Genomic DNA, 22704 nt, shown 5'->3' with positions numbered 1-22704 from the left:
TTTCTAAACTCCCCTGATCCAATTTCTTTCTAAGCTACGTCGGAATATTAATTTGCCTAATTACAATAAAATTACAAAATTTTACAAATTACAAAATAACACTAATTTTGCCAATAAATATAAACTCATCGTCCCCAACATTCCCCGCAAGCAATGGTTCAACAATCTTATTTTGCCCCGCAGTACGATTGTACATTTCTGTTGTTTAAGATTTGGTCATTCCCTAATACCTGCTCACGCTTTCAAATTATCTCTTAACGATTCTCCTTTCTGTACTCTTCACGCTGAATAAGCTATTTGCAACCTCGCCCATGTTTTGTTCGATTGTCCTTCTCTCTCCTTCTTCTCTTCTTTATTCAGTTTTCTACACACTTATAATATTCCTCTCACTTTAATTTCCATTATATCAACCAACAGTGTTCTTGTATCTTGTCTAATTAACAATCGTTGAGGCTGGACGTAATTTAATCACTTTCTTGTAAATATTTTTGTTTTCATTTTCTTTTGTTTATCAATAAACGTCAAGATAAGTTTTAAATACAAAATTGTATTTATAAAAAAAAAATGATATTCGTTTTGTAGTTTGATGTTGAAGGTCGTAGCCGATAATGCAAGTACATATATTTCTCCTGACTTTTCAGTTTTCCACGTTTCGCATGATTTTTGCTACTGATATAAGTTCTGTTAGATACTTAAGTCCGGTCAGTTGATTGAATAGGAGACGACATCTGTTTTCCCTTCTACTTTTCATAAATAATCATTTTTTTCCAGGCTAATCTAGAAAACAATATTGCTGAACAATTTTATTTGTAAAATTTCTTCTTATTATCTGATGTCACTTGTCTTTCTTGCATTGTGTACAGTAATATCTTACAGGTTTGTGGTATTAAGGCTATAGTTCGAAAGTTATTGCAGTTTTATTTGTCACTTTTTTTTGTGAATTGGGATATAAATAAAGTGACACCATTCTTTGGGCTTTTTACCAGTAGTACCGAGTTGTACTTGTACCTTGTACATATTTTGTGTATTGTATCGGTATATATTTCTCCAGTAATCTCAACGATTCGAAGTAAATCATAAAAAGCTATCAGTTTTTTTTATGGTATTATTGAAATATTTTTTATTTGAGCTTTTGTATGCTGTTCTATTTTCCTGAACATAGTTTGTATGTTGTCTCATTTTTATTGTTCCATAACTATTAACTTACATTTTTAACTTAAATGAGATACTTTTTATTAAAGTCAGGCTGCTCAGTGAAATCAAGCTAGTTAGATTAAAACTAACCTAAGGTCCAAGTTCCAACTCGAGGTTAAAACTTAAAACTATCAATTTAATTTTTCTCACAGGCTAAACGTTTTAAAACCGATGCTGAAGAAATTTTGTACACAATTACTACAAGTTAGAAATCATAAATAATCAAGTATACATTTAAAAAATAAAATAATAATGGCTAAGAATTCAACTTTTAATATTGTATTATGCGTGTTATGGTAAATTTTTTTATGGGCCATATAATCTTTTCTGAATTAAAATGTCTATAGTCAAACTAAAAAGTTAAGCCTAAAAAGTAGTATTAAAATAAATTAAAGTATTTGGTTTCATCCAAGTACGCAGTATTATTATAATTCATTTAGGATTCATAATTTTAATATTATTATAATTCATTTAGCAAACTTCATCTGGCTGTTTCTAACTGTGCAGATCACAATAAACATAATGTCATAAAAAAATTTATCCTACTTTTGTCAGATGTGGGTTGTCACTATTAATAGCTCGGCGTCCAAGCAAAAGTTATAATTGAGAAATGCTAATAACATAATTTCGAATTAGGATAGTAAAAAATATGGATTCATTTTTCCGTTTTTTTTTTGCAATTGCCAGTAAATATAACACTTATATCTTATATGATCAGAAAATATGTGCATATTATATTATATAAAGATTAATGACTCATGAGCCATCGATTCTTTTCGTAAAAAGCACAGCACGATGGGATATCAAATCATGAAATGTAATAAAAATTAATGGGTAAACTCTACAAAATGATTCATCAGTTAATTTATGACCATCTTAGGCAATCATGTGATTCATAAGATACCTGTACACGGGAACATAAGGAATTTATTTCATTAAATTATTATATTTTTAACTTTCTTTTAAATTATTAGTTCAATAATAATCAGCTTGGAATCTGCCTAGTGTCTTGGCTTAAAAATTTAACTTTAGTGACTTATCATCCGATATAGTTATAAGTTTTAATAGTATTGCTGATTGACTAAAGTGGGCAGGCAAATTTTAGTAGGGAACAGTAGTCGAGCAAGAGATGATGAGACGAGGTAGACTTTAAACTATTGTCTAATTAATTGCATTTGGTTTCTGATATATTGATTACAAAAATAAATAGGTACACGTGGAGAAATAAATTTGACGTAGAAACAACGTACTAACAAAAAATAACATCGTAAAACTGGTATGATACAGTTTATATCATTTTTAAAGTGGTAGTTATTCAAAAGTGTATTGAAATCCCCCTAAGTTGTTTCGTTCGAATTGATTAATAGTCTTAAAATATAAGATTAATTAAAAATTAATTTTATGAGATCAGCATTAAGGCCTTAAAGTGACCTATGCTACGAAAAAGTTATTTCTAAGCAAATGTTTTAAAACAACAAAAAAACAATGTCTTTAACATGTTTAAAATATAATTTAACATGTTTTTTTTTTGCAACTCTGGTCGCCAGATGAACTTAATTTTGCTCACGGCACTGTTGGTAATATACGCCGATGCGTACATACGCGGAGTCACAACCCGCGACCATTCGGTGAATGTCAAGGACTCTTTGATCACAGATGCAGTGTGCGGTATTTATTTTTTTTTCAGTAGGTACGCGCGCGCGTGTAAAAAAACCGTTCCGATTTTTCCGGAACTTGGCGTACAGGCGCCACTACCAATGCCGAAGCGTGCGCGTGCGCAATGGTATCGGCGCGACGGTCGCTTGTGCCGCCGACCAAGACACCGGCCAGCGGCTTCGTCTTATTACCGTATTCGGCACTCGATGACGGCCAGTGTGTTTCAAGACGCGCACGATAAGACACGTATTGCGATCAACCAACTTCAACAGCGATAATTATCTCATTTCACCCTTTCAACTGCACTATGAGACCCTACGTTTTATTGTGGCTGTCGGCCGCTTTCTTAGCGACCGGGATCTCCGGCTCGGCAATTCCGATGTGGGAGTTCCTCAGCAGAGGAGAAAAGGTACGTGATCAACTAAAATTATGCTATATTGGCAATTTTTTTTTTGACAACTTGATAAACGCAATTTTGAAAGTATTTATAATAATAAAAGTACTATTAATTGAAATTCGACAATTTAATGAGCCAACATTTGTTGACTTTCAAAGGTATCTCAGCAGTCGTCAAGATAGTTAGGTAATATCCGGCTAGTCCCATTACATACGACAATCCTCATCGCTCACAATATTGGCGGGAAACGCACAATACAAATGTATAACAACCGCATAGAATTTGTAGTACACGTAAATACGAGCCACATTGATGATTCTTACATCGGAGTTTCGTTAGGCTATGTATGTATGTATGTATGTATTCCGGTGAAACGTTATACCTACCTACCTTCCGTCACGTTTGACATCAATATTGGGGTAACTGTATTTTATTCTTGTTGATAACGTAGCATCTTAACCTAACCAATTACCGTGCAAACTTCTTTTCCAACGCTTGGGAACTCCAATTGTAATAAATAATAAAGTAAAACAACGGTATTCTTATTCTACAAATCGATTAAATTATTCAAATTTAGTAGAGCAAATCCAGCATATATTATATCTGTGCTCGAACACGTTCATAGATTTACCGCCCGTTATAATATATTAGTCTTCGTAACTATTGAACGCAAAATAGTTTTATTTAATTTACTCGCAAATTTTTTAAATTATACGATTGTAATAACGTATATACGTTTTCCTCTTTTTACACGTTAAAAAATTCTTGAATTAACGAATAAATTGGTTATTTCATATTTTGTTCAATTGACGTACCTAGTTCTCCACATAATAATCGGTCACTACCATAAACAATCCTCGTATCCCTATTGTACACGAAGGTCAATAGGCTCATAAGATTCTGGTAAATTGACAGATTAAATAAATAAAAATCCTATAGTGGGTGTAGAGAACACAGAAAACTCGATTACGTTATTAAGTTTATTATCGTGATTTGATATTATTGATGGCGTCGTGTACTTGTTTTAAATTACGACTTACCGGAAGATACTGTCCTATCACGGCGCCGTTCAAACTGTTTAAAAATATTATGATACACACCTTTTATATTTAGTTTAGTGTACTTTAATCTCTTACCACGGTCAACATGATTTTACATATCATAATAATTATTCCAACCGACAATGTGATTGCTTTTCTTAAAAACGTCACATCAGAATCTGATGAATTTAACTAAACTATATTGTGTGGTCGATGTTCACATGAATAGGAAGTCGAAAGTCGGATAATCATTGACGATAACCGTTATTCTCACACCGAATTAACTTGTTTTTTTAATATAAAATGTTTTCATTGCACACTCAATGGGCTTAATATATATTTTCCATGAAAAATAAGCGAAAACGCTATCAGCTCGACATTCTCACTAAACTACAATCTACAGGTACGAATGTACGATTGACCCATGCATTTATCTTGTTGATTAAGTGTTTAAGAGATTACGTTTGCAAAACGATTCAGGTTCTTATCGTAACTGTACAAAATATTAAATGCCAAATGGCAAATTTAACGCTGTGTGATTTAGATTTTAGCCGGTAGATAACTGTGTTAAATTTTGTTTTAATTGAAAACGGGTTGTTAACAATAATTGAGCGTCTATAAGTGATAAATAGTAGTTCACGCTTAAATGTGTTACATCGACCGTGTTGTACGTTCTCGTATTTAGTGCTTAATAGTTAATTGGCACGTGCGATACGTGCAACACACGAGTTAAAAATTTCATCGCGTCATTTAGGAGTTTTTTTTTAATCATTGAAACAATTCAACCTGAGTAGAAACATTTATTCTGAAATCGAATTGAGTTTACTAATTAGTAATTATCTACAATTATATCGCCGCCAGGAGATCTATATATTCTTATTTTATCGCCGGCTTAATTATGACCTTTTATTCTCTAGACTCTAGAGTGAAGTATTTTGTCGGGTAATCATGGGAATTAAATAGGTTTCACTTCGCACCAATAAATGTTTGGCCATTTTCATAGTAAGCTGTTTTTTGTTCTCTACGGGCGACAAGCCATATATATATTATACGTTAATGGCTCCAGCTGCTGTCCTCCGTTTTTTTTTTGAAAATACATTATTTTATTTTATTGGTACAGTTGACAAGGGGTTTGCCTTCGCTTGCCTCGTGACATTTTTAGTGGTTACGTCAAAAAAATGTAAAAACCTGGCGCGTTTAATGGCAAGTTATGCGTAGTTAACGTCATTTAAATCGCTGATGATTTAAATCATCGGCTGATCGTCGCCGCCGCTGCAGACGATAAGCTCCGTAACATTAATAATATGTCTGTGTAAACAGTGTATGAATAGCTGTTATTTAGTAGCAGGACCTATTACTATAACATAATATTTCTCTTACAAAAGGCTAATTATTATTACACGAACGACCGCGACTTTCTCCGGGCAGCCCTTTATGCTGCGTGCGTGTATGACCGGCGGGTGCCTTATGCATAGACAAGTATGCTATACGCGTGGTCTTATGTGAACCTGCAGCCTAGGTTTAATGCAATATTTTGCTGAAAAAAAAAATTAGTTGAAAATCGCGCCGCCGTTGACAATACACCCGGATCTACGGCTGTCGTTCATATTTATTATCATTATTTTATTAAAATAAAATACGATGGTAATTCGATTTCCGTTCTATGCCCGGCTTGTTATTTTCGATAGCACAATGACGGGCCAACAACAATGGATTAAATTGTTTATATTATTATAAACAAAGAACTATGCTAATACACCCCAAAAATATGTCACTATCTAGCAATATCCAGTATCCACGTTAAGCGAATTTTGTAATGTTATTGTGAAGGTTTTCATTTATTATTCGGTAGTTGTTTGTTTGTCTCAATCTAAATGATTTGTTTACGGGTTCTAAATGTTTACAAGGGCGCCCGCAGGATACCAGCTATCCAACTAGAGACAAGATTAATTAGTTTCGATTTTCAATAATTCATTAACATAGTCTCGGCGTCGAACAACATACATTATTTAATTGCATACAACTAGTGTTCGAAAATTTTATGAAATATAAAATTTTAAAATATTTCAATTTTCATTATTTTGTTTTTTTTTCGGTCTTGTAAAGTAATTATATAAAACAAATTAAATATTTCACCGATTTACATTTTTTTTTCTCATTTTTTATTTATTATTTAAAACTTTTTTGTAATATTTATTATAATCAGTCAACATTTTTTACTGTATTTCAGTTGCTATAATTGCACACTTTTTTTTAATAGTTTTATCATTTTTGTCTCTTCTAAAATGGTGTATTTCACTATCTAGTGAAATATTTCAGACTTCAAACAACATCACCAAAAATTACCAACTGACAACTTAACTATGAATTATGTATGTGTTTTACAGAATTGTTTGCCTTCAATCACAGTAATTGATGACGCAGAAGTGTATAATATTAATATTACTACCTAATAATGCGCTGCCTTTTCATTTTGACGAAAAACTAGTTTTTTTAGTGACGTAAACTGAACAGATGCATCCAGGTTCATTAGCTGCATGTACTTACATTGTTCTTGACATTACGATCAAGTTGAATAGTCTTCAGATGGTTTTTGATTTTTTTGCCAATTTAAAGAAACCAAACTGGTCCACATCACACTCGTTGTCGCCTACGCGATAATTTCCTCTTTTGTTTCAAGTTGATTTTAAAATTTACAAGTGAATGAACTTAGTATTTACACAATTCGCCCCTTAATTAAAATGTGAAGTTTTATTTATTATACATACTAAGCATACTGCATACCGTTATGGAGAATACGTTCTAAAACCAAAACAAGAAAATGAGATATTACCTAATCAATTAACTACTATATGGTAAATTGTAAATTGTTTTAGGTTTTGTTAATTTAACTTTAGAAATCTAAAATGATTTATTTACTTGACTAGCATGCATTTTTTTAACTTCTTATCTCTGAAAAGCGGGTTTAAAAGGGTGCCTATTTGTACAGCTAGATTTTGTCACAGACCGTTTGATTGATGTATGCATATTTTTAATTATTCTACTTGGTAGTTGAATTCGATTATAGGATAAAGAATTAGTTATATATTTCTTTAAGATATTTCACTTCCGATTTTTGCAAATTGAGACGAGACTTCAGAAATGCACAAGATAATAGTTTTAAAACCTATTATTACTGTACTAGTAATAAATTATGAAAGATATTTATATCCATGGTTCATTATTACTGTAAGTCATCCGAACACGTAATTGATATTATAGAAGATCGTTAACAAAGAAAATTCGAAAAAACTAAACCACGAATGTTTTAACAGTTTTATAAATATAGTATCTTCGATTCTCAGAAAACGGCGACTTGTATAATATATAAAAAAAGACAGTTACCAAACTAAGGATTAGACTTAAGTCCTTATACAATTTAATCTTTTTTTTTTCAGATGAGCCACTTGTTTAACATGTTTGTAAAACAAGTAGCCGATTTTTGTGATTCATCTTCGATGCCGGGTAAGTCATTTTTTTTTTTATGTATTTATTAAAATACTCGTTTGTTATTTATAAGTCTATGCCGATGTGTGTAACCGAATAACCTACTGAGATGAGACAAGAAGGAATAAATAATAATAAACTCGCTCTATGCGGTTTGTGCCGCGCCGGTTGCTCAACTGTTGGGAACCTAACCTAACGGATCATCTCGTTGTACACAGATTTTTGTCCGATTGTAGTATAATGCATACGAGCGTGTTTATATGTGTGTTGACCCAAAAACGGTTTCTCGACGGTTTTCACCGTCTAAGCATATTATAAGAGTAATAACTCATTATCGTTTAGTGTCGAGCGTTAGTAGTAAGTTACTTGCTAGTAACCTCAAAACGATAATCCAAACAGCCTATACACGAAATAGGTTTATAAAAAAATGCATTTTAATACTAAAAGGTTTCAACGACAAATACACGTTTCCTTGATGGACTTTCAAGGTAATCTCAGCGACAGTGCGGCGTTCAATAGGATATGTTCTTGAATAAGATGTCTTAACAGTAAACACGCACTTTGGTGTTCGTCGTGACTTTTATATAGCTTTAATATATTATATTATATATTTAACTTTTCTATCGATCATTCGTTAAAGTCTTCTGATGGGTTCATCGGCGTTAAATTAATTTGCATGTCACCGCACGAAGGTTATTGCCTCTCCTCATTGCGGGTCACGGTTAGAAGCTGAACGTTGAGAAAATAATACCATATTCATTTCCTTTTCGGCCGCCACTCTTGTACTTATCGCAATTACTACTTTATTCGTTTTTCCCCAATCATCGCGCTAATTGGTTTTAAAATATCAAATGTGTTTTTTTTAACGTTTAGGCGAGCTTCCTGGTCGACCATAGCTTTTTTTTTTTTGACGCAACAACAAAGCTATACAAAATGTTGACATTTCCTATTCATTAATCACATTCGGAGTATATTATTATTATGTGTGTGTGTGTGTGTGTGTGTGTGTGTGTGTGTGTGTGTGTGACTATAATAGAGTTTAAGAAATTGACCCATGAGAAATTGCTTTCTCTGGTCGGCTCAACAAGTGATATAGGTACTGATATCCGCTCAGCTTCGTTTTAATGGAAAAGGTTGTATTCAAATATTGACTTTTGCTGACCAATGGGTATCTTACTTTTGATGTTTATACGCACATAACCGTGTTACGGCACAGTACATAATTTAAGCATTTCTCACTTCGAAATTATTATAATACACTTGCGACATGTCTTCAATAACAACAACGCACGCGATTTCTTAAAAACTGTGGCAAATATCGAACTGGCGCGTCTATAGGTACTGCTTTATGTAACGCTGAAATTTAGAAACATTAAATTATCTAGATTATTGTGTACATCGTGAAATTCATGTTATCCCTTTTATGTTTCCACAGACTGCAATAAAGTATTGCTTCTTTACGGTTTGACTAATTTAGCAAAAATGGAAGATGACAGCTTAGACCAAATGGACCCTTATCAAAGAGGCTCTACCATGATGAGTATGTATTTCGTTGGTTATATTTTTAATTATTAGGTTAATAATCATAGGACTCAACATCATAAATCTGAAATGACGTGTTTGGCATACGTATAGCTCACACACAAACGCTTAGGTACTCAAAAACATACATACCACGATTAAATATATTAAAAACAAATGTTTTGTTTTTTTTTAGTTTGGGATTCTATGATGAAAGGAGGATACTCTCCATCAGAAACGACCAATAACAAACACCAACACGAAAACACTGATCCATTAGGTAAGCACACCAATAAATAATATACATATTATTTATTATTATGTGATCATAAATGTATAATATCAACTGTTCTAACATTATGTTTCATTTTAGAAACAAGCGGGGAAAACGATTTAGGATCAGCATCAAACAATGTGGAAGAAATAGCAACACCGCCCGGCGGTTATGTTATCGGACCGATGGTGGTCAGAGTGATGCCCGATGGCCGTCCAGTTCCAGGCGATTCTCAACGACCTTTGCCTAAAGACGAGGATGCAGAAGAATTCTTAGCCATGCGATCCAAACCTATGCCGTCCATGGTCGATGTATTAGGTCAACGCAACCAACAACGGAAGACGCAAGAAAGACCGGCCGCAAGACCATATAGGTATACCTTAAAGCCCATCAACTGATACTTCTAAACACTGCCTTTTCTCAACAACTTGGTACAGTTTCAGACGTCATATTTATTTATTTATTTTTATAAATGCGTATTTTTTTTTATATAGATATATATTTATTTTTTTTATGTATTATGGAGAAACATTTTTTATCTTGGAAAATTCTATTATATCTTTCATTGTAACTATTTGTTTAATTGTTTTCTTTAGGTTTAAATGTGTCAGGGTCCTAAATAATTGTGAACACAATTTTTTTAAACTTTTTATTTTTTAGAGTGAGATACTATTATTTATTTATAAATTTATAATTATTTTAACTTATTTGTAAATAGTACTGTTAGGTACCATGTGTTGTGATATTTATGTTAAAAATTAAGTAAACATTTTTATAAAAAAAAAATATGTTGTATTCTAAGTTTAAATTATTGATCGTTTGATATTCATTGTCATTTGATTATATACTGAAACAATGTCTATACTCTATACTATAGGTATTGTTTATAGTCTATAGACAATAGAGACAATTGTTATATATTTTTGTGTAGTGTTATAAATTGTAAATAATATTATTATTTTAACATTAGCTATTTAGTTAAATATTATTACAGTGTTATTAATTGTCCGATTAATACGTTATCTATTGATTTTATCGTTAATTTGAGACCTAGTCAATTTAGACTAATTAAGTTAAATAAGTTAAGAATTTAAACAGGCCATACAAATACATTTCAGTATTAAGGGGAACAGAAAGCACCGAATTTTAAAGACTAAAAAAACCCTTCTGGTGTATCTACCACTCATTTCAAACACTTCGTTTTTATTTTTAAGTTTAACATAGATGGAAATTAAAAGGCCGATTTTTTTATTTTTGTTTTCTTCAAATTATTCTTTTATTGAATTTAATTAGCCAGTTAAATTTTAAAAGTTGATAGATCATAGAACTCTAGAAAAAGAACTTAGTTGGTTCTAGCTTGTATTTTTTAAATATGTTTAAAGCCAAGTACATTACATCATACCATTATTCAATAATAATGGTGATGTCTTCATTATAATTCGATCGCAAAAAAATAATTTGTATTATCTTACTCATTATTATCTGTTCCATCTGCATATCGCATGTTCTATGGCATGCCACGCATTATAATGCGACCACAAAGTTTATGTAGAGGCTAGAGCCATTGCTAACTAATACATCATCGCATAACAAACATGTTGCTGATCCTTTGGAGTCATGTCTTTTAAAATATCTACAAACATTGCTTGGCGCCATTATTAAGTTAGATGATGTCTTATCTAGACTCGGTACGATAGTCTACTGGAACTTCCAATTTGTAAAGTGGGTTTATGCGTACGACGTATGCAACACAACAGATATTGTAACACCTCAACACTTATTACAATAACTTGCGATAATTTGTTCTAATAACATCACGCAATTGTTCACGTATTGTGTACAATTATTAATATACAGATAAACCATTGACAATCCACAGTTACTTAGATTATTTCTTATTAATCTTATTCAATATGTAAAAAACTACAAAAATATAGCTTAAAATTATTAACCAGTTAATTACCAGAACATATAATTAAGAGTTAAGAGTATGCTATTATTAATAAAGGCTATAAAAAAAAAAAACTATACTATCGTCATAAATTGCAAGATTATCGATCAGAAATAATTACTATTCAAGAGCCCGCAGGCAAAAGCGTGTTCCATGTTTTATAATTTTAGCCATTAGGCTTTAAGTAGACTTAAACTTAGAACTTTTTTTATTAAACTTTCACCATAACTTGGAGAAAAATAACTTTAATAACTAGAAAACCTTAATACTTTTATCAGTTAATCGTTTTCAATTGTAATACAGAATATTTACTTTGTATTGAATATGAAACTTAAAGTTCATTAGAAACATAAAACTTAGGGTAATTTAGTTGAAGGGATCTGATAATAATAGTATTTCATAGAGGATTAAAAGTCAACTAATTTTAACGATGTGATCATCTTGTAAGCACTGCTGAATTAGTAACTACAAATTGGCTTTATGAAGTTAAAAATCGGTAATTCGAATTTTTATTGAAAAGTAATGTGAAATATGTCTTAACTCATAACCTTTTACCACCAGATGGCAGCATAGCACGGCCATACCCATATCATCAACTATAGTTTTTATTAAACCTTTTTGTTTCTCTAATTATGGTTAATATGACTTACACCACTATGCATAACACATATTGCTTATGTATTATGTGAAGAATAATTTCATCAGTAAATTAGGCAGTAGAACAAACATAAAACGTAGATCAATTTTTCAATAAGATGATGTTTAATTTTTTTTAGATTAGAGATCAAACATGATAAAAAAAAAAAAAAAATAGATACAGGAAATGTAATAAAAAAATCTAAAACTTAAGAAGTCTTTTAGTAGGAAGTATGATATAGTTTTATGATATAAAAAAAATGGAGTATATGCCATAAAACATAAATACAAAAAAACTCAATTAGCGGGTTTTTTTTCTTCGTCTGGTGTTTGAAGACGGTGGCCCCTGTACTACCACTGGATTTTCATCTTGTCGTGTTGTGTACATATCAGAGAAAGAATAATCTCGTTCTTCATCTTGTGGTAATGGTTTTAAAGCCTCTTCTAAGGTCTCTTCATTTTCCGAACTATCCATAGTCTCGTCCCATAAAATACCATTTCCATCAGTTTGTTCGATTGTTAAAGTAGGGTTCACGTTTGTATGCAAGTGCATACTGTGATTTATGAAGTGACCAACTGGAAACCCCTATATTGTAAAAATAGGTAATCTTAACAAAATGTAGTTTTATTTTTTTATTTTATTTGACTTACATTGTTTTGAAGAACTTTAAAAATCATTGTCATCATCATATCTGTACACTTTTTTCCGGTTGACATCAATGTTTGAAGCCCACCGCGTTTGAAGTGATTAATTTGTTTATCAATATCCTAAAATAGTAAGTTCAAAAAATATTTTAACATTTTTATTTCATTAATTTAATTATATAATATAAGGTAACTTTTTTTTTTTTTTACCTTTTCATGACGTTTTATGAAAGGGCTTATAATATTTTTATAAACATAAGTAAGTGAGCTGTCTGAAGTTGGGTAAGTCATATAAAGTAAAAACAACTTCACCTCATTGTAAAATGGCAGCCTAAAATACAGTTTTACAGATTAATTTTATTGTTTTCTATAAAAAAAAAAGTCAAGATTACTGATTAATACAACATTTAACATTAAAAACGACCATTAATATAAAACATTTTTTAAAAACATTATTACAAAACCAATACATTCTGTGCTATCGCATCAAATCCTTAAATAAAATATCAACTTATTGGTATTTTGGGAACTATCGGTTGACTAAAAATTTAACTTTGTATATGGTTTTTATTATTATTTAAATCATTTTTGGTCATGTTTGATAGATATAATATAGATGTACAATTATTGTTTTAATAATGTTCTCTTCAAAGAAAATCTGGTAATAACACTGAATATTTGATCAAAACCATTAATAACACTAACACATAATATGCTAATCAGGTCTAAAGGCCAACTTTGATTTTTTAATACTTTTTACTCAACTTTTGATTACAGTAGAAATTCCATCTTAACACTAATAAAATAAACTATAATTTATATGTTTGAATAAAATAAAAACGCTTTGCTGCTTATATCAATTAGCCATATGCCCATATGAATTAGTATATAAATTTACAAATATTAATTTGTAAATTATACTCACGCTGTATCCAAGAAGCATAAACAATAACATATTATATAACAATAGTATTTATTTTTTTCTAAAATAAATAAATAATTGTTACAATTTAATATACTTACCAGGGTCCAATGAAAATATCTGTTACTGTTTCAGCTGATGTGAACATTGAAAAAGTGACCCAATACATTAACCAAATTCCCTAAACATTTAAAATAAATTAGTATTCATATAACAGCAATAACACTACAACAAGTTAATAACAGAAATCAAAATACATCTATTTGTATAGTATTTTGGCTGGTTTACTTTAACACCTTAAATTTGTTTATAAATTGCCTCTTAAGTTTTAAACCACTTACAAAATAAAAATTAGAAGTTCCTAATTTTCTTTTGTGTATAAAAAGAAAACACAAAATTTAACATTAATTCTGAGACCAAAACCGAGTTTAACAAAGAAAATAGAATTGAACAATTTGAAAAATATTTAATAATGTTATATATATATATATATATATATATATATATATATATATTATTCTTTAATAAGATAAAAACAATTGTTCTTTCAATCCATTAATGCTATGTCTATTTATTATTAAAATCTTCTCTAAATGTATATATATATATATATATATATATAAACAATAATTTTACCTATATTTATTTGTTTAGTCCAAATACTAACATATATATATATATATATATAACAAATAAATGTAGGTAAAATTATTGTTTTATAAATTGTATGGATAATTATTATGAGTAATACCGGCCATACACTACGGTCTACCTGCGCAGGTAGATCGGAACGTGTATGGTTGGCTTAAGTACTTACATAATTGGTTGATCGCTTTGTTTTTAGTACTTTGTATGACATATATCCAGGATAAAGTATTCCAAATACCATACTAAAATTATATTATACATTTTCTTAATAAGTCAGTAATCATTTATTTAAATATAAGTATCATAGGAGAATTCATGTATCATGTAGTAGATAATATATTGAACTTGATCTAGGATTTATCCGATTTTAATCTTACAGCCTACAGAGATTTTTTTTTAACTTGCGATTTTAGGGAGAAAATGTGAGTTAGACAACAATGTATAAAATGAACTTGTATATACTTGACTGTGTACATACATTGATGCAACTTGATGTATCTGTATGAAGTGTGGATACTCTATAACAATAAAAACTTTATTTTCAGAATGACTCTTTATAATCCTCCTCCATGGAGTAATGATAAAGGTATGTAACATTATAAACTGATTTTTCTGAGTATAACAATACAACTATTATCGCGACTAGCATACACTCAGCTATACTCAAATATACGAATACATAAAATGGTGGTATCTAATGTCTACGACATAAGCGTCTCTTTGTTGTCATTTTGCTTTGTTCAATATGATACATCGAGTTATAACTTAGTACTTACATAAGAGGTCTGCAGAGAAAATCGGGCAACATATTTGAAGATCTTATTATTTACGGAATAATTGAAGTTAAATCACGAAACAAAATAATATAATTTAATATGAAAACCAGGTTGTCACCTGAGTTTTGATCCTTCGATATATCAACTACATATGCTGTTCGACAAAACGAAAAAAAAACTACAATATTGTGTAAAAGTATAGGTAGGAAACGGTTCACAGATTAAAACAACGGATTAACGTACTGTTTCAAAACAAAAAGAAATTTTACAAATGAAAACGGCCAATGGTAGTCGTTATGGTAATCACCCAAGTTTGTCTTATCAGTATCATTAGATACGGTGAGCACTGAGCAGCTTAATGCCAGTGATATTTGATAACGAGTAACGACAACAATGCAAAAAAATAAAAAATAATATTAATTACCCATTTGATTACGAATGCAAATTTCAACTTGAATAAATAATAGCGTCAATCAAATTGGGCGATTTCGGTCTAGTATAATAATTATTAATGAAATTGTACTAAAGTAAAATTAATGTAGTGAACTCTACACCGTTAATATTAATTGGTTTAACACACCCATTCTATAGAATAATTATATAGGGACCTATCGATGAGAACTACTATATAATAGATTAAAAAACAATAGATCCAAGCAGTTCTTTCTCTACTATTTCGGAAAAGGAAGCATGGAAATTATCTCGCGATGGTTTCCAAATTAAAAATACACACTAGAGTTCCTGGTATTATTATTCGAAGCAATCGGTGCTACAAAACTTATACAAACAACAGTCTATTTATGGTAAGTATTAAAGCACATCATATAGTGTATTTAACTACTTATTACAATTATAATATTCCATGATTCTCATACTGCAATTATAAGTATCAATTATAAAGTAATTATTTTGGATAAGGAATTGAAGATAAACAAGGTTGCACTTTGTTATTTTTCTTTTCATTATTCAACAGCCTTTTTATATTGCTCAATTTATTTTTAAATAAACAAACTACGAAGGCATTAATTGAAAAAATTATAATTTTTCATTCAAGAGTTTTTTTGTACTTTATACAAAGTTGTTAAAATGTTAAACATTAAATTGATCTCTTTGGTAAGCCTCACTTTTATTTGAAACTGTAAATAATTCAAGATGTCCTTTCTAAAATATGTGTTTTTACTTTTTTTTTAGAAATCCGGAATCGGAAAGCCTTCTATTTATCACGCTCTAATAATAACATTTTTAGAATATTTTTCATGGGGTCTACTCACTTTGCCGACAGTATCGGTGAGTATATTAAACTATTTACTTATAATTCAAAGTGTAAATGTAATTTATTGCACACTTTTTTTGTCTTGTATAATTTGTGTGCAAATTTTATTGCAATCAAATTTTTTTTTTTGTTTTTAGAAATTAAACAATACATTTCAAGATCATGCATTGCTTATGAATGGAATTATCTGGGGTGTAAAGGTAAACCAAAAAAAAAAGAATAAATAAAAAAAGTATAATTTTTATAAAGTACTAGTATAAACAGTTAAAGAGTTATCTATTTCTTGTCATAGGGCTTGCTATCGTTTATGAGTGCTCCATTAATTGGTGCGTTGTCTGATGTTTGGGGAAGAAAATTTTTCCTGTTTTTGACTGTATTTTTTACATGTATTCCAATACCATTTATGGTCTTGGATTCTGGGTAATTTTTTACATTTATATTTAATCGCAAAGAAAACATATTTTATTAATTATTATTTTTAACGTTTAGGTGGTTTTTCGCTTTAACTAGTATTTCTGGCTTATTCTCAGTAACATTTTCAATTGTATTTGCTTATATAGCAGATATAAGCGATGAAAAAGAAAGAAGCCACTATTATGGATTGGTAAAATTTTTAAAAATCTACAAATTATTAAATAATTAAACATATTATATTGTCATTGTTTTATATAGATAACTGGTACATTTGGAGCCAGTATGGTTTTCGGTCCTGCTCTTGGTTCATACATCATGGAGAATTATGGTTCCAACTATGTCGTTTTAATTTCCTCGCTTATTGCCTTGTTAAATGTTTTATTTATAATTGTCGCTGTTCCTGAAAGCTTACCATATAAACTTAGAATGTCCACTAATTGTATATCCTGGGAACAAGCCGATCCCTTTGTTGTAAGTCTTAAAAACTCAATAATATTAGCAGTAATAAATATATTCAAATTGAACAATTTATAACTATTATTTATAATTTTTTTAGGCTCTAAAAATGGTCGGTCGAGATCGTACTGTACTGATTCTTTGCTTAACAGTATTTTTATCATATCTTCCGGAAGCTGGAGAATACTCATCATTATTTGTTTATTTGCGACTTGTACGTTATTATTTTATCGATAATTAGATTAGTAATTATAATTAGTATTTAGTGATGGAGAAAAAGTAGGATTTGCCGAAGTTAGAAAATCCAGATTCTACAATCCTAAATCTTTTTCAATCCTAATTTTTTTTTTTGTATATTTGGTTGTTAGATAAAATATAATTAGATTTATAAATAACTAAGGGATTAAACACATATTTCTGTAATAAAATTAAAATTTTATAAATTAAGGGGAACTGAAAGCACTAAATTTTATACAATTAAAGACTAAAACAAGAAGTCACTTTCTAAAGTGTCTACCATTGATTTCAAAAATTTTGTTTTTATTTTTAAGTTTATTGTCTTCTTTATAGGAGCTAAAAATCCGATTTTTTATTTTTGTTTTTAAAATTTTATTATAACCATTTATATTTTTACTTCTTTCTAATAAGTTTTTACTATAGTTTTCTAATAAAATCTAACTTATTTCCCAATAGCTAAATTATGAATCAGTCTATTAGCCCCCATAGAAAAAACAGTAAGAAAAACAATAAAATTGTAATCTGTCCATAAGGTATGCCTGAAAGTAACTTCTCCGAAAGTGATTTTTTATCAAACTTTCGCCATAACTCGGAAAAAAAATAGATTAAAAGTTTTATTAATAGAAAATTTTAATATTTTTTTCGGCCTATTTAAAATGGCTATTAATAGGGATTTTTTAAAACAAATATTACCTATTCTTTGCTAATAAATAGCCATTTCCGTTCCCAAAGTAATTTTTATAATATTATTACTGAAAATTCTATTTTTAAATTAAAAACTCAGATTATCGATGTTTAGAATTTGGATTTACTTCGCATCACTATTAACAATTAATTTTCTGGTGTTTTTATGGCTTTTTTTTCTAGGTAATGGGTTTTAGTATGTTGAAGGTATCCGTGCTTATTGCAGTGATAGGGTTGCTTTCGGCAGCCATTCAATCTATACTCGGGTTAATCATGCAAATGTTGGGTGCTAAATATACGATAATGATTGGCTTAGTATTTGAAATTATGCAACTTATGTGGTTTGGATTTGGTTCTGAAACATGGTATGTCCTAAACATTTTTTTTTTTTTTGCTTATAGCATTAATGTTTGGTAGTAGGTCCCAAGGCCTAGTTCGGATGCCTGCTTGGCAGAATGGGCTGGTTACCCATATGTTTCTGCCAAGTTTTTTGTGGGAGGATGGCGGCCTCTCTCTAGACAGTTGCCTGCCCAGGGAGAGATGCCGCCCATGGCCAAGTTTGAACCGGCGATGGTGCGTGCATGGAACCTGCCGCCTTAGTCTACTTCTCCCGTCCCATCTTAAATATTAAAGACTTGTGTTAGTTTGTGATAACATATGATATTTGTTTATAATTGTTCTATGTTAGGGTTATGTGGTCAGCTTGTGTCTTGGCCGCAATTTCAAGTATCACGTACCCAGCTATTAGTTCTTTTATTTCTATCCATTCTACTGCAGATAAACAAGGTATAATAAAATAGTTTGAACGAGTAGAAGATTTTTATATTTCAGTTGTATATTTAATTTTTAGGAGTCGTACAAGGGGTAGTAACAGGAGTGCGTGGTCTTTGCGGTGGTTTAGGACCAGCAATATTTGGGTTTACATTCTATTTATTCAATGTCAATCTCAATGAAGGCATGCAAATGGCGCATACTCCAGTTCAGACTTTAAACAACTCAATTATTGTTGAACATTTAAAATATAACTTTCACAACGATCCATCTACATCGGTAAGCATAATTTGTAAAACATAAAAAAATAATAAATGTACATATATTGTAGTATTATACTAACTGCCCATGTACTTGGGCAGTTAGCCCAATGGATATACTTGGCTTTGCCCGGATTAAAAAATAGATATTAAAACAAATTTGGGTAACAATTCTGCACACACATACATGATAACAGCAGCGAGGTATGGTACAGTTTAAAATGTGCGGAAATGCATATTCCATGGCAACTCTGCTTTTTGCATCAAGAATTAAAAACTTATCTGACGTTCGTTATTTAATTTTTTTTTTTTTTACATTTAACGACTATAAACTATGCTTAAAATCTGCTTTGCGGTATAATCTATAAGTAAAAAAAAACCTCATGTCTATCAGATAAGCAGTACCAGAGCCAACCCGTGACAAAGATTCTCATCTCAAATTTATGTATGAAAATCTGTGTAAATATATTTTATTGTGTTTTCTTTTTTTTTAGTTAATTCCAGGACCACCATTTGTGTTTGGGTCACTTCTCGTAATGTGTGCTTTATTGGTATCGGTGTTTATTCCAGAAGCTCCATGCGGTAATGAATTGCGTTCAAAGCAAACTGGTAAATTTTGGTTTTACTTAATTTAATTCACATTCAAAATATTCTTCTTCTAATTACAATAATGTTATAGGTTCTTCGTTGCCAATGCAATGTCAAATTGGTAGATCTAACGTTCAGTCTTATTTATAAACATCTAGTCAAAATTAGATAATCAACTTAGGTTATTCATAAAAATAAAAACAGTCATCATTATATTATTCTGGTACTGAAGTTATTTGTAGTTACATAATGTTTATTTTAACCAATTAACTATGGCTTATGTAATAAAGTAATTGTAGAAATTCTAAATTTAACTTTATGCGGTAAAATCTATTTCACTTAATTAGTCTACATTAACGAAAAGTGTATAAGTATCAAAAATAAGATATTAATATAATTATCATCATATACAACACTATGAAATGCCATATTACAATAATTTATACATTTTAATAAGTTTAAAACAAAATGCTTGACAGTAATCTAATACAATTTTTTTTGCTATGTTCACTTTGAGCATTTCTTTATGAAATTTAATTAGTTTTTGCCAATAAGGTGTATGTTGAATAGTGGCTCTATTATTATTTGATATCTCGCATCATGTTTTATGTACAAAAATCGCATTTATATCTAGTTTTTTTTTACTATTTTAACAGTACATTTTTTTGTTTGGTTTTTTGTAGTTGAATTTAAGGTTAATTACTATTAAGACTCAAAAAAACCAAACCATTATATTTTGTTTTGTTTTTATTTCTTATTTGTACATTAAACTAATATTGCTCTCATGCACTTCCAGGGTGTTACACGAGAAGTAGGTCATCCAGTATCTTTGTAATTCTTTTAAATATGTTGATGAAAAGAAAAACAAATTTCTATGAAACATTTTATTTTCGGATCCTTTTATCACCAAATAAAATCCTGGCTACTTGCTTGATAAATTGAAGTACTGTGATAATGTGCTGACAATCAAAAATCTATTTTCTTGTTTTTTTATGCACATGAAATAAAACGTAACGCTAGTGCCATGGAAAACCCTAATGCCCATACTTTATTTAAATAAGTGTCCCTGAATCATCAATGAGACTAAGAAAAAGGACTTGGTCTTCATGGTGAAATACTTAAATGAGTAGTATAAGGATTTTTATCACAACGCTTATAATTCATTTTATGATGTTAATAAAATATAATATTTAGTACATTAATTGTCTTTTAAACAATTAAATGCAATCTGTAAAATGTCTATTTGGGACTTATGTGCTTTCTCACGGAAGCTCCTCAATTATATTCCTACTATGTATTATTTATTAGCTATTATATGATTTGTTAATTATTTTTTTATAGTTATGTTAATATTATTTGAGAAAAAATAATGTTTGGCACCCTCTATTAACTTAAGACAGGAATTAGGCACTAGTGTAATATGATAATATAAATTTGGAAGTAATTTTAATATACATTTACAGTAGATAATATCGAAAAAAGTATTTAGACAAAATTAAATGATTTAATTTTAATTTTAATTTATTGAAAATTCTTGTTGTTTATTTAAGTATAAATTATAATTTTGAAATCAGATTCATGCTAATACTAGAAGCACACTATGTACTAAAAATAGTATGTATAATTTTAATAAAAAATAACTTATAGGCCAGAGATAAAACTAAAAATAAATTATGAAGCTGCTGACTTGTTATAGTGTGTACTAAGAGGAAGGTTTCAAAAAGACATTTGTTGTGCTTAGATTTAGCCCACAAAGTTTTTTCTCCTTTTTTTGTGTGTCAAATGTTCTAATTTTATATTATTTTCATTGGTTAATATAACGATTTATGGTTATGTTATTATTTGTTCTTTTGTAATTGAACTACTGACGTTCAGAATTGAAAATAGATATGCCTTTATAGTTATAATCATTTGACATTTATCGATTTCTGCAAATGTTATTAAGTACTGCTATTTTGTACTTAATATTTTTTAAATTATATTATTTTTGAAACTTATAAAGGGGCTTTATATTTTTATCTATTAAAAATTGTCCGTCATATACTTAAAATGATATAAAAAAACTGTTACAATAAACATCATAATATGAAATTATTGTTCTGAGAAAGAAAACCCAAAAATGAATAATTTTCAATACCAAATTTGTCAGAAATAATTACATAATCCATTGTTAGTATAGTAAACTGGCTCCAACTACTTATTTGTGAAAAAATTGAGATTTTAACATGTTGTATAATATGATATGTTTATTTTTCAATAGTGATGTTCACAAAACGTCCTTCCGGGCCTCTATCCCTGGACAGGACTAGCCGCTCGCTCTTGTACCCCGAAACTAAAAAAAAAAATTGTAAAACGTTATTAAAACTGTCCGGTTTGAAAGTATCGAAGAGTTTTGAATTATAGCGGAAAACAACGAACGAAAAAAAATACACTAAAACTATAGTTTGCTAAACAAAACTTTTAATCGTAATATCTGACATAGCCAAAATCTGAGCACCATAGTTTTCAGCGTAAAAAAAAATATATTTGAAAAAAGGCGACTGGGAACTAAACTTTTTCCGCCTTTTTCGTTATCAGAGAATAGCGGAGACCAATAATTGGTTAGTATCATGATAACTGAATAATATTCCTTAGAAAAGAAAACAAATTTGTTCGTTTCGTCCAGTGGCCACCAGCAAAACTTGTACGACTGATAAGCTAATAAAAACATACCTTGTTATATCATTGTGGTACTAATTTATATTCTTGAGTCGATGGGTGGTTAAAACATTACCATTCACCGTGAAATAAGAAACGTATACGTGGTTTGTTTAGCTACATTTATGTATATTTTAAACAGTCACGCGAAATGCGATTATAATTATTGTTTAATTAA

At 29.8% G+C, this 22704-nt stretch overlaps 3 protein-coding genes across 6 annotated transcripts; 2 read left to right on the top strand and 1 right to left on the bottom strand.

Moving 5' to 3' along the window:
• Nucleotides 1–3032: 3032 nt before the first annotated feature.
• On the top strand, nt 3033–10337 carry LOC126841044 (rhythmically expressed gene 5 protein). Its single transcript, XM_050577262.1, has 5 exons — nt 3033–3259; nt 7725–7791; nt 9209–9313; nt 9491–9574; nt 9668–10337. Exons 1-5 carry the CDS (start codon nt 3158–3160, stop codon nt 9964–9966), a joined length of 657 nt encoding a protein of 218 aa, XP_050433219.1. The 5' UTR covers nt 3033–3157; the 3' UTR covers nt 9967–10337.
• Nucleotides 10338–12337: 2000 nt separating this feature from the next.
• Nucleotides 12338–15412, bottom strand: LOC126841043 (receptor expression-enhancing protein 4-like). Of its 3 annotated transcripts, none has more exons than XM_050577260.1 (6): nt 15147–15412; nt 14540–14612; nt 13824–13903; nt 13011–13131; nt 12807–12923; nt 12338–12741 (listed from the first exon to the last, which is right to left on the bottom strand). In XM_050577260.1, exons 1-6 carry the CDS (start codon nt 15176–15178, stop codon nt 12457–12459), a joined length of 708 nt encoding a protein of 235 aa, XP_050433217.1. In that variant the 5' UTR covers nt 15179–15412; the 3' UTR covers nt 12338–12456. The 3 variants fall into 3 exon arrangements, with proteins under 3 accessions (XP_050433217.1, XP_050433216.1, XP_050433218.1); XM_050577259.1 differs by lacking the exon at nt 15147–15412 and adding an exon at nt 14849–15133; XM_050577261.1 differs by lacking the exon at nt 14540–14612.
• Nucleotides 15413–15518: 106 nt separating this feature from the next.
• LOC126841041 (hippocampus abundant transcript 1 protein) lies at nt 15519–20286 on the top strand. 2 transcript variants are annotated; one of them, XM_050577255.1, is made up of 12 exons: nt 15519–15949; nt 16338–16433; nt 16557–16619; nt 16712–16839; nt 16909–17023; nt 17092–17304; nt 17390–17503; nt 18394–18575; nt 18899–18996; nt 19061–19260; nt 19736–19850; nt 19921–20276. In XM_050577255.1, the coding sequence occupies exons 1-12, from the start codon at nt 15854–15856 to the stop codon at nt 19977–19979; spliced, it is 1479 nt and encodes a 492-aa protein (XP_050433212.1). In that variant the 5' UTR covers nt 15519–15853; the 3' UTR covers nt 19980–20276. The 2 variants fall into 2 exon arrangements, with proteins under 2 accessions (XP_050433212.1, XP_050433214.1); XM_050577257.1 differs by lacking the exon at nt 15519–15949 and adding an exon at nt 16121–16259 and having other exon boundaries at nt 19921–20286.
• The last annotated feature ends 2418 nt before the right edge of the window (nt 20287–22704 follow it).

This window comes from Adelges cooleyi, unplaced genomic scaffold (assembly GCF_023614345.1).
Source record: "Adelges cooleyi isolate 19-005CV unplaced genomic scaffold, UGA_ACOO_1.1 ACOO_flye_CR_arks_rails_tigmint_CR_PRNA_376, whole genome shotgun sequence".
NCBI lineage: Eukaryota > Metazoa > Arthropoda > Insecta > Hemiptera > Adelgidae > Adelges > Adelges cooleyi.
Note: the sequence above shows the minus strand (reverse complement) of the source record. Positions and strands in the feature narration are given on the sequence as shown.